We start from the raw sequence: 13,887 nt of genomic DNA on the forward strand, positions 1-13,887 counted from the left end.
TGGAGACAGAGTCTCACTCTGTTGCCCAGGCTGGAATGCAGTGGTGTGATCTCGGCTCACCACGCCCGGCCGGTCTTCTTGAGAGGATTAGAAAAGCTAAATGTACAAAATAATTTGCATTACACAAGCATTAATTGAATATTTACTTACTAGGTTCCAAATACTGTGCTAGATACTAAGGATAAAAGATGAGGCTGGGCGTGGTGGCTCAAGCCTGTAATCCTAGCACTTTGGGAGGCTGAGGTAGGCAGATCACCTGAGGTTAGGAGTTCAAGACCAGCCTGACCAACATGGTGAAACCCCATCTCTACTAAAAATACAAAAAATTAACCAGGTGTGGTGGCGCACGCCTATAATCCCAGCTACTCAGGAGGCCGAGGCAGCAGAGTTGCTTGAACCAGGGAGGTGGAGGTTGCAGTGAGCCGAGATCACGCCACTGCACTCCAGCCTGGGCAACCGAACAAGACTCTGTCTCGAAAAAATTAAAATTAAAAATAGGCTGGGTGCGGTGCTTCACGCCTATAATCCCAGCACTTTGGGAGGCCGAGGCAGGCAGATCATCTGGGGTCAGGAGTTCGAGAACAGCCTGGCCAACGTGGTGAAACCGCGTCTCTACTAAAAATACAAAAATTAGCCGGTCATGGTGGCAGGCACCTGTAGTCCCAGCTACTCGGGTGGCTGAGGCAGGAGAATCACTTGAACCAGGGAGGTGGAGGTTGCAGTGAGCCAAGATCATGCCAATCCACTCCAGCCTGGGTGACAGAGTGAGACTCTGTCTCCAAAAAAAAACAAATAAATAAAATTAAATAAAAATTTAAAAAGAGGCCGGGCGCGGTGGCTCACGCTTGTAATCCCAGCACTTTGGGAGGCCGAGGCGGGCGGATCACAAGGTCAGGAGATTGAGACCACAGTGAAACCCCGTCTCTACTAAAAATACAAAAAATTAGCCAGGCGTGGTGGCGGGCGCCTGTAGTCCCAGCTACTCGGAGAGGCTGAGGCAGGAGAATGGCGTGAACCCGGGAGGCGGAGCTTGCAGTGAGCCGAGATTGCGCCACTGCACTCCAGCCTGGGCGACAGAGTGATACTCCGTCTCAAAAAAAAAAAAAAAAAAAAAAAAAAAAAAGCCGGGCGCGGTGGCTCACGCTTGTAATCCCAGCACTTTGGGAGGCCGAGGCGGGCAGATCACGAGGTCAGGAGATCGAGACCACGGTGAAACCCCGTCTCTACTAAAAAAAAAATACAAAAAATTAGCCGGGCGCGGTGGCGGGCGCCTGTAGTCCCAGCTACTCAGAGGCTGAGGCAGGAGAATGGCGTGAACCCGGGAGGCGGAGCTTGCAGTGAGCTGAGATTGCGCCACTGCACTCCAGCCTGGGCCACAGAGCAAGACTCTGTCTCAAAAAAAAAAAAAAAAAAAAAAAAAAATTAAAAAGGATGAATTGACTCAAATTTCTGTCTTTTGAAAACTAATAATCTATTGGGAAAGCTAAATAAAAGGACACTTATGCATACTAATGTAAGATGTTAATGACAGGGAAAACTAGGTATAGGGTATGTGAGAACTCCCTATACTATCTTCACAATTTTTTTTCTTTTTTTTTTTTTAATTAATTTATTTTGTAGGTCAGGGATCTCTTTATGTTGCCCACACCGGTCTCGAACTCCTGGGCTCAAGCAATCCTCCTGCCTCAGACTCCCAAAGTGCTGGGATTACAGATATGAGCCACCACACCTAGCCCAAAATTTTTCTGTAATAATATTCTAAAACAAAAAGTTTATTTTTTGTTGGGCATGGTGGCACATGCATATATTCCCAGTTACTCAGGAGGCAGGTGCAGGTAAGGCAAGAGGATCATGCAAACCCAGGAGTTTGAGGCTGTAGTGCACTATGATCATGCCTATGAATAGCCACTGCACCCCAGCCTGGGCAGCATAGTGAGACCCCGTCTCTAAAGAAAACCCCACAAAAATCAGCTAGGCACAGTGACTCATGCCTGTAATCCCAGCACTGAGGTGGGAGGATTGCTTGAGCCCAAGAGTATGAGACCAGCCTGGCTAACACATAATGAGAACCCATCTCTATTTTATTTAATTAAATTTATTTATTTATTTATTTATTTATTTATTTATTTATTTGAGATGGAGTCTTGCTCTGTCACCCAGGCTCTAGTGCAGTTGTGTGATCTCGGGTCACTGCAACCTCTACCTCCGGGGTTCAAGCGATTCTCCTGCCTCTTCCTCCTGAGTAGCTGGGATTACAGGTGTCTACCACCACGCCCGGCTAATTTTTTTTTTTCTTTTTTTTTTTTTTTGAAGACCAAGTCTCACTCTGTTGCCCAGGCTGGAGTGCAGTGGCATGATCTTGGCTCACTGCAACCTCCACCTCCTGGGTTCAAGCAATTCTGTCTCAGCCTCCTGAGTAGCTGGGAATACAGGTGCACGCTGCCACACTCGGCTAAATTTTTGTATTTTAGTACAGATGGGGTTTCATCGTGTTGCCCAGGCTGGTCTCGAACTCCTGAGCTCAGGTGATCCACCTGCCTTGGCCTCCCAAAGTGCTAGGATTGCAGGTGTAAGCCACCATGGCCAGCCTAATTTTTGTATTTTTAGTAGAGACAGAGTTTCGCCATGTTGGCCAGGCTGGCCACGAACTCCTGACCGCAGGTGATCTGCCCACCTCAGCCTCCCAAAGTGCTGGGATTACAAGCGTGAGCGACCGAGCCAGGCCCCTGTCTCTATTTAAAATAAGTAAATTAAATAATTTTTTTTTAAGATTTATTTTTTAAAAAAGGACACTAAAATCCAAGAGGCTCAGCTGTTACCTTCAGTAAGTTACTTCTTTATGCCTCAATTTCATCATCCACAGTAAGGATAAAAATAGTATCTACTTCATAGGATCTTTATGAGGATTAAATTATTTAATATACATGAAGTACTTAGAACTGTGCTTGACAGTAAGTGCTACTTTATTATTATTACTACTACTACAACTACTACTAAGGTATGAGAAGACTGCCAAGGGATCACAGAGGAAGAGGCACCTTCCCCAGGGAAGGCTGGGAAAGGCCTCACAGAGGAGAGAAGCTGGGACTGAGTTTGAGATGAACAGGACTTATTCGGGTGGGCTGGGAGGAGAAAGCATCATAGGGCAGGGGTTGGCGTGCCTGGAGGTGGGGAAAGCATGTTGGTCAGCGGAAGGCTGATAACTGAACATCATGCTCTAGGTTCTCTAGGAGAGCATTCAGAGGATAAAGGAGGGCATTGAAGCCAGAGGGGTTCAGGGCAGACCTTGAGAAGGTAAAGTGGGTCTGGAGCTGGCATTGGAGAATGGGTAGGATTTAGAGAACCTACCTAGAGCTGAGGATGGGTGGCGGCCAGGTAGGCCTGGAGGGGTTCCCTTGGTCCTCTCCTCTGGCCCTCCCAGAACTGTGCCCTCCTGGGCTGGGCCTGTCCCTGCCTCACAGTCTACCCCCGGCTCCTCAGCTGTCTGGAGTTCTTACTGGATAACGGTGCAGACCCCTCCCTGCGGGACAGGCAGGGCTACACAGCTGTGCACTATGCAGCCGCCTATGGCAACAGACAGAACCTCGAACTGGTATGTGTTGGGGCCCGGCCTGCAGGAGGGGAGGCAGGGGCGGGGCACAGGGTTTGTGGATTCCGAAACTAAGGGTTCAATCAAATGTGGTCTTTAGATCCAGAGGCTTAGTGGGGATTACTGCGAGTCGGGGACTGAGGTACTATCTTGGGAGTTCCAGAGTCTCAGCACCTACTTTCCTGTCCTTTGCAGCTCTTAGAAATGTCCTTTAACTGCCTGGAGGATGTGGAGAGCACCATTCCAGTCAGCCCTTTGCACTTAGCTGTGAGTCCCACGTCTTTTTCTGTTGCCTTCCTTGTCCTACCTGTTCCCAGGCCCTAACAAAGGTGCCAGCACTTGTGAAGTTATCCTTGCTTCTGCCTTTTTGTGGGAGAGGGGATAAGCCCAGTGCAGGGTAGGAAGCCTTGAGGGGCCCAAGGAGCTTGTCGAGGACTAAGACCTTGAGCTTCCCAGGGACCCCAAGAGCAGAGAAGGGGAAGGGAGGAGCAGGGAAGGTCCCGAGCTGTGTGCACTGGTTGCCTGCGCCCCGCCAGGCCTACAACGGTCACTGTGAAGCCTTGAAGACGCTGGCGGAGACGCTGGTGAATCTGGACGTAAGGGACCACAAGGGCCGGACCGCACTCTTCCTGGCCACGGAGCGCGGCTCTACTGAGTGTGTGGAGGTGCTTACAGCCCACGGCGCCTCTGCCCTCATCAAGGAGCGCAAGCGCAAGTGGACGCCCCTGCACGCTGCTGGTTAGTGCCCACTTTAGGCTGCTGCCCTACCCTTGCCATGCCAGATCCCTCCTGGATGGGAATGGGGCTGGAAAGTGGAGTAGGGTGAGGAGAATGGAGACTTCAAGCCCTGATTCATAGCTTCCTATCCTCAGAGATTTCTCCATGGCCCAGGTCTTCCTGTAACATTGACCCCAAGTCCTTTAGGCTTGACCTTGCCTCCCTTCTTCCTCGTGGCCCTGCCCTGACACGGGGTCCCTTTCCCCTAGCTGCCTCTGGCCACACTGACTCCCTGCACTTGCTGATCGACAGTGGGGAACGAGCTGACATCACAGATGTCATGGATGCCTATGGACAGTGAGTGTGGGCCAGGGTGGGGTGCAGGTTTTCCAGTCCTTGCGGGATCCTCACTCCTCCTCCTGCCTTTCTGTAGGACCCCACTGATGCTGGCCATCATGAATGGCCATGTGGACTGTGTACATCTGCTGCTAGAGAAAGGATCCACAGCTGATGCTGCTGACCTCCGGGGCCGCACTGCCCTCCACCGCGGGGTGAGTGAGCTTCTAGGGGGGATTGTTTGCACATGGGCCTCAGTGTGGGAGCATGGGACTCACCAGCAGTAGGGAATCCAGTTGTCTAGGAGGCAAGCCAGGATTTTGTGCCCAGTCTTTTTTCTTTTTTCTTTTCTTTTTTTTTGAGACAGGGTCTCACTCCCATTGCCCAGGTTGGAGTGCAGTGACACTATCACAGCTCACTGCAGCGACACTATCACAGCTCACTGCAGCCTTGACTTCCTGGGCTCAGGTGATCCTCGCACCTCAGCCTCCTAAGTAGCTGAAACTATAGGCACATGCCACCATGCCCAGCTAATTTTTGTATTTTTTGTAGATATGGGGTCTTACCATCTTGCCGAAGCTGGTCTTGAACTCCTGGGTTCAAGTGATCCCCCTACCTTGGCCTCCCCAAAGTGCTGGGATTACAGGCACGAGCCACCAGGCCCACGCTGTGCCCAGGATCTTATTGAGCTTTGTGCTTGCTCCAGGATGAGTCCCTGATGTCCCCAGCTGATTTCCCTGATATCTGTGCTTTATTTATTATTATTATTATTTTTGAGACGGAGTCTCGTTCTGTCGCCCAGGCTGGAGTGCAGTGGCGTGATCTCGGCTCACTGCAACCTCCGCCTCCTGGGCGATTCTCCTGCCTCAGCCTCCCGAGTAGCTGGGATTACAGGCGCCTGCCACCACGCCCGGCTAATTTTTGTATTTTTAGTAGAGACAGGGTTTCACCGTGTTAGCCAGGGTAGTCTCAGTCTCCTGATGATGAGATCCACCCGCTTGGTCTCCCAAAGGGTTGGGATTACAGGCGTGACCCACTGTGCCTGGCCAATATCTGTGCTTTGTAATCACGTACAACTGAGTGCTCACCACCCAGACTGTACCTGGGATACCCTGCTGGCCCCAACCCATCGCATAATGTCGCCACAACCTTGATCCTCTTCCGTGACCACCTGTCCTAAGCTGCCTCCTCCTCCCATAAGATTTTTTGATCCCTTGGTCTCCTTCTTCTCTCCATTTAGTCTTTCACTCCAGAGCTCCAGTGTTAACTCTTAGTATCCTGATTGTCTGTTGGCATAGAGAGAGTCAAGGAGGGAGATGTGGGTCCCTAATACTTAGAATTGTTGTTGTAAAGGGCTGGGCATGGTGGCTCACATCTGTAATCCCAGCACTTTGGAAGGCCAAGGCGGGCAGATCACCTGAAGTCGGAAGTTTGAGACCAGCCTGGCCAACATAGTGAAACTTCATCTCTACCAAAAATACAAAAATTAATTGGGTGTGGTGGTGCATGCCTATAATCCCAGCTACTTGGGAGGCTGAGACAGGAGAATTGCTGGAACCCGGGAGGCAGAGGTTGCAGTGAGCCAAGATCGCACCATTGCACTCCAGCCTGGGCGATAGAGTGAGACTCAGTCTCCAAAAAAAAAAAAAAAAAAAAAGAATCGTTGTAAGGACAAGGATTGAGGCCAGTGGCTCAGGCCTGTAATCCCAGCACTTTGGGAGGCCAAGGCAGGCGGATCATGAGGTCAGAAGATCAAGACCATCCTGGCTAACATGGTGAAACCCCGTCTCTACTAAAAATACAAAAAAAATTAGCCGGCTATGGTGGCACCTGCCTGTAATCCCAGCTACTCGGGAGGCTGAGGCAGGAGAATCGCTTGAACCCGGGAGGCAGAGGTTGCAGTGAGCCGAGATTATGCCACTGCACTCCAGCCTGGGCGACAGAGCAAGACTCTGTCTCCAAAAAAAAAAAAAAAAAGACAAGGATTGGAGCCCTGGAAGTGGTTCTTACTCCTGAGCCAGACTCCAGCAACAGGCCAGTGGAAAAGGAGGAGCTTTTCATCCCCCTCACACCCCCCTGTTACTCATAGGCAGTGACTGGCTGTGAGGACTGCCTGGCTGCCCTGCTGGACCACGACGCATTTGTGCTGTGCCGAGACTTTAAGGGCCGCACGCCCATTCACCTGGCCTCAGCCTGTGGCCACACTGCAGTACTGCGGACCCTGCTGCAGGCTGCCCTTTCCACAGATCCCCTGGATGCTGGGGTGGATTACAGCGGATACTCGCCCATGCACTGGGCCTCCTACACTGGTACTAGACTGGGGCCTCCACAGGCACAGGAGTGTGTGTTGGAGTGTGTGTAGAGGAGGACAGGTGGGTTGTCGGGGGGGACCTGGGTTGATCTGAATCTGGAAGTAGAATGGAGTGTCAGGACACAGGACAGACAGGGAACCTTGCCATTTTTTTTCCATCACTATTCCTTCCTCATGCCCAGGACATGAAGATTGTCTGGAGTTGTTACTTGAACACAGCCCGTTTTCGTACCTGGAAGGAAACCCCTTCACTCCTTTGCACTGTGCAGTGTAAGTCCCTTCTGCTACGTCAGCCCTTCTCGCGAGGGCCCATGACTTGAGCTTAGGACAGGTAGCCTACTTCCCTTGTCCTTCCTGATGACCCCTCCTCCCTCTTCCTCTAGGATTAATAACCAGGACAGCACCACAGAGATGCTGCTGGGAGCTCTGGGTGCCAAGATTGTGAACAGCCGAGATGCCAAAGGACGGTGAGTAATGGAAGACTTGGGAAGAAGCCCAGTTGCCTCTCGCTTCCTCTTTCTGCTTGGGCAGTATACTCTTCCCTATTTTAATCTACCCTGATCCCCGCCTTACAGGACCCCCCTTCACGCCGCTGCCTTCGCGGACAATGTCTCTGGGCTCCGGATGCTGCTGCAGCATCAAGCCGAGGTGAACGCCACTGACCACACTGGCCGCACTGCGCTCATGACGGCGGCTGAGAACGGGCAGACCGCTGCTGTGGGTGTGTAGGGGCCACTTGTGGAAGGGAGGAGCTCCCCTGGGGCATTTGCAGGATGGGTCAGTCCTGCCTGTGGAGGCTGGCTGGGGCTGGGGTTCAGAAAGCAGGAGGGTTGTCTTTGGATGTCTCGCCATCTGCAGACGGGATGCAAAGTGGAGAGCCGGGATGGCTGCTGCTCTGGAGGGAGGGGTCAGTCCCTCTATCACATTTCTCTCGTAGAATTTCTGCTGTATCGAGGGAAGGCAGACCTTACTGTGTTGGATGAGAACAAGAACACGGCCCTCCACTTGGCTTGTAGCAAGGTACTCACCTGAAGTGATTGGGGGACTGCATAAGGGGCAGAGCTTGATGAAGAGAAGTAGGTCTCGGCTGCAGAGGGGACTGGGGCAGAAGTGAGGATTGTCCAGCCTATCTAACTGGTGGGGCAGCTGTTTGTCCTCCTGTTACTCTCCCCAACTCCTGCCCTGCACCCTGCCACGTTTCTACTTCACAAGTCTCCACTCTCTGTTCACCTCCCTCAGGGCCATGAGAAATGTGCCCTCATGATCCTGGCAGAAACCCAAGACCTTGGCCTTATCAATGCTACCAACAGTGCGCTGCAGATGTGAGTGCCTGGGGAAGGGGGCTTCCGGCTGGGGGAGGCCAGTGGGTGATGAAAGAGTGGCCGCTGTTCAGAGGCTCTCTGGAGCCCATAGTATTTGTTCAGCACCCTTGCCACCCTCTCTGGAGGTGGAAGGGCAGCTTAGCATCAAGCTCCTTCTTTTTCCTTTTTTCCAAGGCCACTCCACATTGCTGCCCGGAATGGTCTAGCTTCTGTGGTACAGGCCCTACTGAGTCGTGGGGCCACAGTGCTGGCAGTGGATGAAGAAGGTGGGTGGGGTCTGGGGCCCCCTGCCTCTCTTGGGTTTGGGGTCGGGGACATTCTTCAGGAGGTGACTTCTTAATCTTGCTATACATGGGATTTTCTTCCCAAGGGAACTCTTCGGAGCAGGGAGCCCACACCAGTACTCTGGAGTCTCAGAGGGGAGCCGGCAGGGTCAGGAGGGCTCCACACCCTAGGCTTTGACTCCCATGCCCGCCCTTTAACTCGTACTTAGAGAATCTGCCTGTCAGCCTCCCTGGGCCCTTGTCACCCTTGGATTCTGCCCCTGCTGGGTACCTGCCTGCCTTGGCTCCCTCCACAGAGAAGAGACTTCAGAGCTTGGGGGAGGCTGGCTGGGATACAGGACTCCATACCTCAGTTCTCCCCCTTGGCCCTGCAGGTCACACCCCAGCACTGGCCTGTGCCCCCAACAAAGATGTGGCAGACTGCCTGGCCTTGATCCTTTCCACCATGAAGCCTTTCCCACCCAAGGACACCGTCAGTCCTTTCAGCTTCAGCCTGCTCAAGAACTGCAGCATTGCAGCTGCCAAGACGGTGGGTGGCTGCGGCGCCCTGCCCCATGGGGCCTCCTGCCCCTACAGCCAGGAGCGGCCCGGCGCCATTGGGTTAGATGGCTGCTACTCTGAGTAGCCCCCTCCAGTGTCCCTCCCCCGCCGGTGGCTTGATATCTAATTCTATTTATTTAGAAAAAGTCTAAACATTTAGGGCACTTTAAAGGAGAACACGACTGGGTGGAGGGGGCGGAGGGGAAGGAAGCCCTGGGGAGCAGCTGCTCACCCCTTTGCCACACCATCTTGGCCTGGCAGGGGTCTGGGACTGACAGGGAGCACCCCAGGCCCTTGGTACCCCCAGGGCGACCCCTTCTGCCAAGTGTCCCAAAATGATTGCTAAATGCCTGGCTCCCCCACTCTTTGACTCCATCTCTTGGTTCCCTCTTTCTGCTGCCAGCTCCCCCGACTCTTCCCTGGGGACTCCTCTCTGTGTCCCCCTTCTCCCCTGCCCCTCCTGCCAGGCAGATCCCTACTTCTTCCATACCCATCACTGCCTCCCTGCTCGGCCGGTCCCTCCATCCCCGCAGCAGTGAGAAGCCTTAATTTCTGGTACTGTGTGAGCACTCTGGGGGTGTCCCCCTCCCCCTTCAGGGGCAGCTAGAGGATGAGGGGGGAGGATATTTAGCACTGGGGCCTGGAGCTTTTTCCCCACTTCTGTACCCTATCACCCCTAAGGTTCAAATGCAAAACACTTGAAGCAGCAACTACTGTACCTGGGCCCCAATCCTGCACTCTCCCCTGGCTCCTCATATGCAAATCAAGGGCTGGTTCTGCCCCCACAGCCTGCCCCCTCCCTCTTCCCTCCCACTCCTAGCCTGGCCCCTAACCACGCACTTTAACCTTGCTTCTTTCTTTTATCTTCTTTTGGGAGGGCAGAGCCTGTGGTCATTCCTGCCCTGGCTCTCCTTTCCTTGAACTTTGAGGCTTGTCATGAATTTTTAAGTAAGCGTTTTATCCTTTAGGGGAAGAAACAAATTAATTTTCTGCCCATTTCAAAACCACAGCCCTAGTATGTCCACTGTGTTTCAGGCATGTGTTTGCATGTATATGGAGGGAGGGACCATGTTCTTCCTCCTGTGCCCCCAAGCCCATAGTTTATCTGTGCTCCCTATCTGCCTCCACCTTCTGTTATGTCCAAGAGTACCCACTGCCCCAGTCACTCCTGATCTGAAGCCAAAGATGGTAGGAGGGGCAGGGCTGACAAGGGACCGTGGCTACTCGGGACCCAGGCTTCCCCTCCAATGTGAGGAAGAAGCTCTGACCTAGAGAGAGATGAATAGGTACTGGGGCTTGGTCCCTGCCTTCCCAGCAGGGAGGAAAGATGGGATTGAGCTAGGGGCTGCACTGTTAAGATTTCTAAAAGTCGCACCCCAAAAGCCAAACTGGGCTGGAGTGAAGAGGGGGCAGTTTTCTCTCTAAATGTAGCATTGAATTTGGCCCTGGTCCCTTTAAGTGCTCTGTCCACCCATCTCCTAGTGCGGCCTCCTGGACAGTTGGACCCACTCCTGCAGCCCAGTGTTCCCTTCCTCACACTCAATACCTCAGCCAGGGGCCAAGACACAGAACTTGAATAGAGGTCATGCCCCCTCCGCCCCCACAGTGCATCCTTGCCCAGTTTGGCTGCCATCAGTATTGTCCCCTGACAACTGGACAGGCTTCGTTTACACAGTACAGGGTCTCCCCCTGAGGGGGGATCCTTCAGCCTCCCTCCCCTACCCAAGTTTGCTTTATTCACAGTCTTACCCATCTTTTAGTTGTATACCCTGAATGTCTTGCCACCCTTGTCAAGGGTGGGCTGAGGGGAGGGGGGCGTCCCAGGGACCCCCTTCCTCCCCAACAGATACCTTTAACCATACCTCATGCTGGTTTCCAGAAGCCTGGGGTGTTGTCCAAGTCCTTATCTTTTCATGATCCCTTTTGATCCCCTGTCTCTCTGTGTCTTGCTTCTCCCAACCCTCAGTTCCTAAATCATTTCAAGGCTTCCAAATGACCATTATTGATGAGAAGGATTGTGCAGCTTTTAGTTTTTATTTTTATTTTCAAAGCCAAAGGGCCTTGTGACGCCCCTCTTGCCCACCTCCCTCCACACCGTGTCCTCCCCTATATGACAATCAATGTGACCTCTCTTAAGGGCTGCAGCCCCCATCCCCAACCCTGCTGGCTCTGCAAAGCTTGCCTTCCCTTCAATTCTCTCTCCTGAAATCTTCCCATTCCACCCCCTCCCTCTCATCTTGGTGCTGGGAATTAGGTGGTGGAGGGCAAGGGGAGTGAGGAGATGGGTCCTCCAGAGAGAACTTGCGGGGTGAGTCGTGTTCTCCTTTCGTGACGTTTGGCGATGGCGGGAAGCATCTGAGTGTCAGGAGCCCCGTTGTCTTGCTAGATGAGATTTCTGGGGGCTGTCTGCTCCCTGCTGCCCTCAGCGCACTGTCAGCAGTGCTGGGAGGTGGTGGGGAGTCCTCTGTCCCTCCATATGTGGCTGTGAGGAAGCCTGGGGGACAAGCAGCCTCCTCTCCTTATGCCAAAGGAAACCCCACGCCCCACCCTGGGCTCCCCAGCCCTAGTGTTTTTTGAAGCATTTTGACCATTCTCATGGCCACTGCATATTTATTTTAATGTTAAGATTTTTTTTAAACCTCTTTGACTTAAACGGGTGTGGAGAAGTAAAACAGGCAGAATGCCCCCCAGTCTTCATGGGGGAGGGTGGGGAGGGAACAGCGCCTTCCCTTTGCCCTCCCACTCCCCCCTCTCCCCACCACAGCTCTAAAGCACTTGCTTCAAGTAATAAGCACTTTTGTGAAAAGGCCTATTTTAAGCGAGGACCCTGGGAGCAGCCCCAGGTCCCAACAAAGGAAACAGAGCGAGGGCAACATAGGAGACAGGGAAACAGACGTGTGAATCAGAGGGTGAGATGGAAAAAGCCAGTTTTTAGTTTCTGATTTTTGGGGAGCTATTTCTGATTGGGCGGTGGCTCTGGTAGGGTCATATACTATCCTTCAGAAAAATGAATGGCACAAACTGTGGGTCCCAGGAAGGACCAGCAGACCCGGGTCACTGCCACTGTCCACTGAGACTGACGGGCCACCTCCCCCACCCCGTGGCCCCCTGAGCCATAGGACTGCTGAAAACCACTGAATGTACAGCCCAGGTTGGGGTGGGGAGCAGCCCCTGGGGGAGGGGGCTTCTCCTTTTGTTTGGTGCTGTGGGGGGTGGGAGAGACGAGACTGAGGGACTGCCACCCCATGTAGATGTGTTTCTTGGGGTGGAGGGGCTGAGGAGGGCCTACCTCCCTCTCCAACCCCAGCCATGGCCCCTCTTCCTTCCTCACCCCTATCCGTTTTGACTGTAAGTCCAGCTCACCTTTGCCTTCAATATGTAACCAAAGGAAAACTCAATACTGTTTCCACCACTGTCTGCCCACCCGAGCACCTTCTTACTCCCTGGACCTAGAAGGGGAGAAGAGGCTGGGGGTGGGGTGGATGGGGCCAGAGTGAACGGTTCTACAGCTGTATCCCCAAAAGCTCCTCCAGGGTCTTGGAAGGGGTCCTGCGAGGTGGAATTGGGGCCGGGCTGGCAGGGCTGAGTTTGCGCACTGTGTATCTTATGCACATGAGTGTTTTTGTCTAAATGACTCCAGTGACTGCTCCAGCGGGGAGGCCTCTTCCTCCTTCCCTCTCAGCCATTTCTCACCCGCTTCCCATACCCAGTGTTCATCCCCTACCTCCCCTTCCCACCGCAAAGGAAAATAGCCTTACAGACCCTAGCCCAGAAACCCTACTCCTGGGGCAAACCAGTATGGGCCCCCATCCCGCCTAGTTTGAACCCTACCTTTTAAGAAGGAGGGATAAGGAACAAAGCAGCCCCTTCCCCTCTAATTGTGGTGGCTCCAGCCTTCTGCAGCCTTGACCCAGGTTGGGCAAGGGCGGAGGTGAGGAATCTTTGAGGACCAAGCCCAGTGGTCTGGGAAGCGGGAGGTAGAGAGGGAAGGGTCTGCCTTGGGGGCTCCCTCCTCCCAACCCAACCCCTAGAGAAGCGACCAAATCCCAGAGATGGGGTGAAGCTGGGGTGGGGAGGGTCTGCTCTTTGAATTACTTGAAGGTACTGACTCCAAGGCTGCTGTTGCCCACTTAGGTGTGAGGGGGACACTGTCACTGCATTTGGGAGGGCAGAGGGTGGTGGGTGACCAGAGGATCCACCTTGGCCCTCACCCACTCCTGCTAGGCCCCTTCCCTGGGGAATCTGGAAGCCTGACTTTGCCCCCAGGGAAGTTGGGGAGCGCCTTCCCTCCCTTCTCCACCCCTCACTCTGGGCACCCTCTCCAATTGCACTAAAGTAGCTGTTGTGCCAGTCTGCCCCCCACAAGGGGGGAGGTCTCTGCTTCCAGTCTTCTTCCCCCGCTGCCTCTGCTCCCACCCTGGACAATCTCCTTGTTTCCCTTGTGTTCCTGGATAGCTCAGCTTTGTATGTGTGTTTGGGGGGTGGGGGTGGGTTCTGGCTGGAGTGGGTTTGGCAGGGGTTTGGGAAGGGTTAGGGGAGGATGGAGGATGAAGTCTCCTACCCCCTTCCCCAGCTCCAGGCCACAGAAGCCTGGGAAGGGAGGGTGCCTACTCTCGCTGCTGTGTGTCTTGCAGATGTGCCAAAATGGGGGTGGGTGGGAGGGGAGGGTGCCTGGCAGAGCAGCCCCTGGGGTGGCTCTCTCAAAGCAATATAGTTCCCCTGCGGGGGACAGCAAGACAGGGGAGAGGGTTGGGGTGGGGACCTGGGGGTTCCCCATGTACAGCTGTG

General features: G+C 53.6%; 1 protein-coding gene across 1 annotated transcript in view; it reads left to right on the forward strand.

The window, feature by feature from the left end:
• ANKRD52 (ankyrin repeat domain 52) overlaps positions 1–12,497 on the forward strand; it is an 18,776-nt gene extending 6,279 nt beyond the window's left edge. Inside the window, exons 10-22 of the mRNA XM_030822796.1 lie at positions 3,380–3,592; positions 3,785–3,856; positions 4,126–4,327; positions 4,576–4,663; positions 4,740–4,857; positions 6,732–6,951; positions 7,136–7,223; positions 7,337–7,420; positions 7,529–7,674; positions 7,891–7,973; positions 8,193–8,275; positions 8,450–8,541; positions 8,934–12,497. Of these exons, the coding sequence (XP_030678656.1) occupies positions 3,380–3,592; positions 3,785–3,856; positions 4,126–4,327; positions 4,576–4,663; positions 4,740–4,857; positions 6,732–6,951; positions 7,136–7,223; positions 7,337–7,420; positions 7,529–7,674; positions 7,891–7,973; positions 8,193–8,275; positions 8,450–8,541; positions 8,934–9,184 (1,740 nt within the window). The 3' untranslated portion in view covers positions 9,185–12,497. The remainder of the gene's footprint in view (positions 1–3,379; positions 3,593–3,784; positions 3,857–4,125; positions 4,328–4,575; positions 4,664–4,739; positions 4,858–6,731; positions 6,952–7,135; positions 7,224–7,336; positions 7,421–7,528; positions 7,675–7,890; positions 7,974–8,192; positions 8,276–8,449; positions 8,542–8,933) is intronic.
• The last annotated feature ends 1,390 nt before the right edge of the window (positions 12,498–13,887 follow it).

The sequence above is a fragment of the Nomascus leucogenys genome, chromosome 11 (assembly GCF_006542625.1).
Source record: "Nomascus leucogenys isolate Asia chromosome 11, Asia_NLE_v1, whole genome shotgun sequence".
NCBI lineage: Eukaryota > Metazoa > Chordata > Mammalia > Primates > Hylobatidae > Nomascus > Nomascus leucogenys.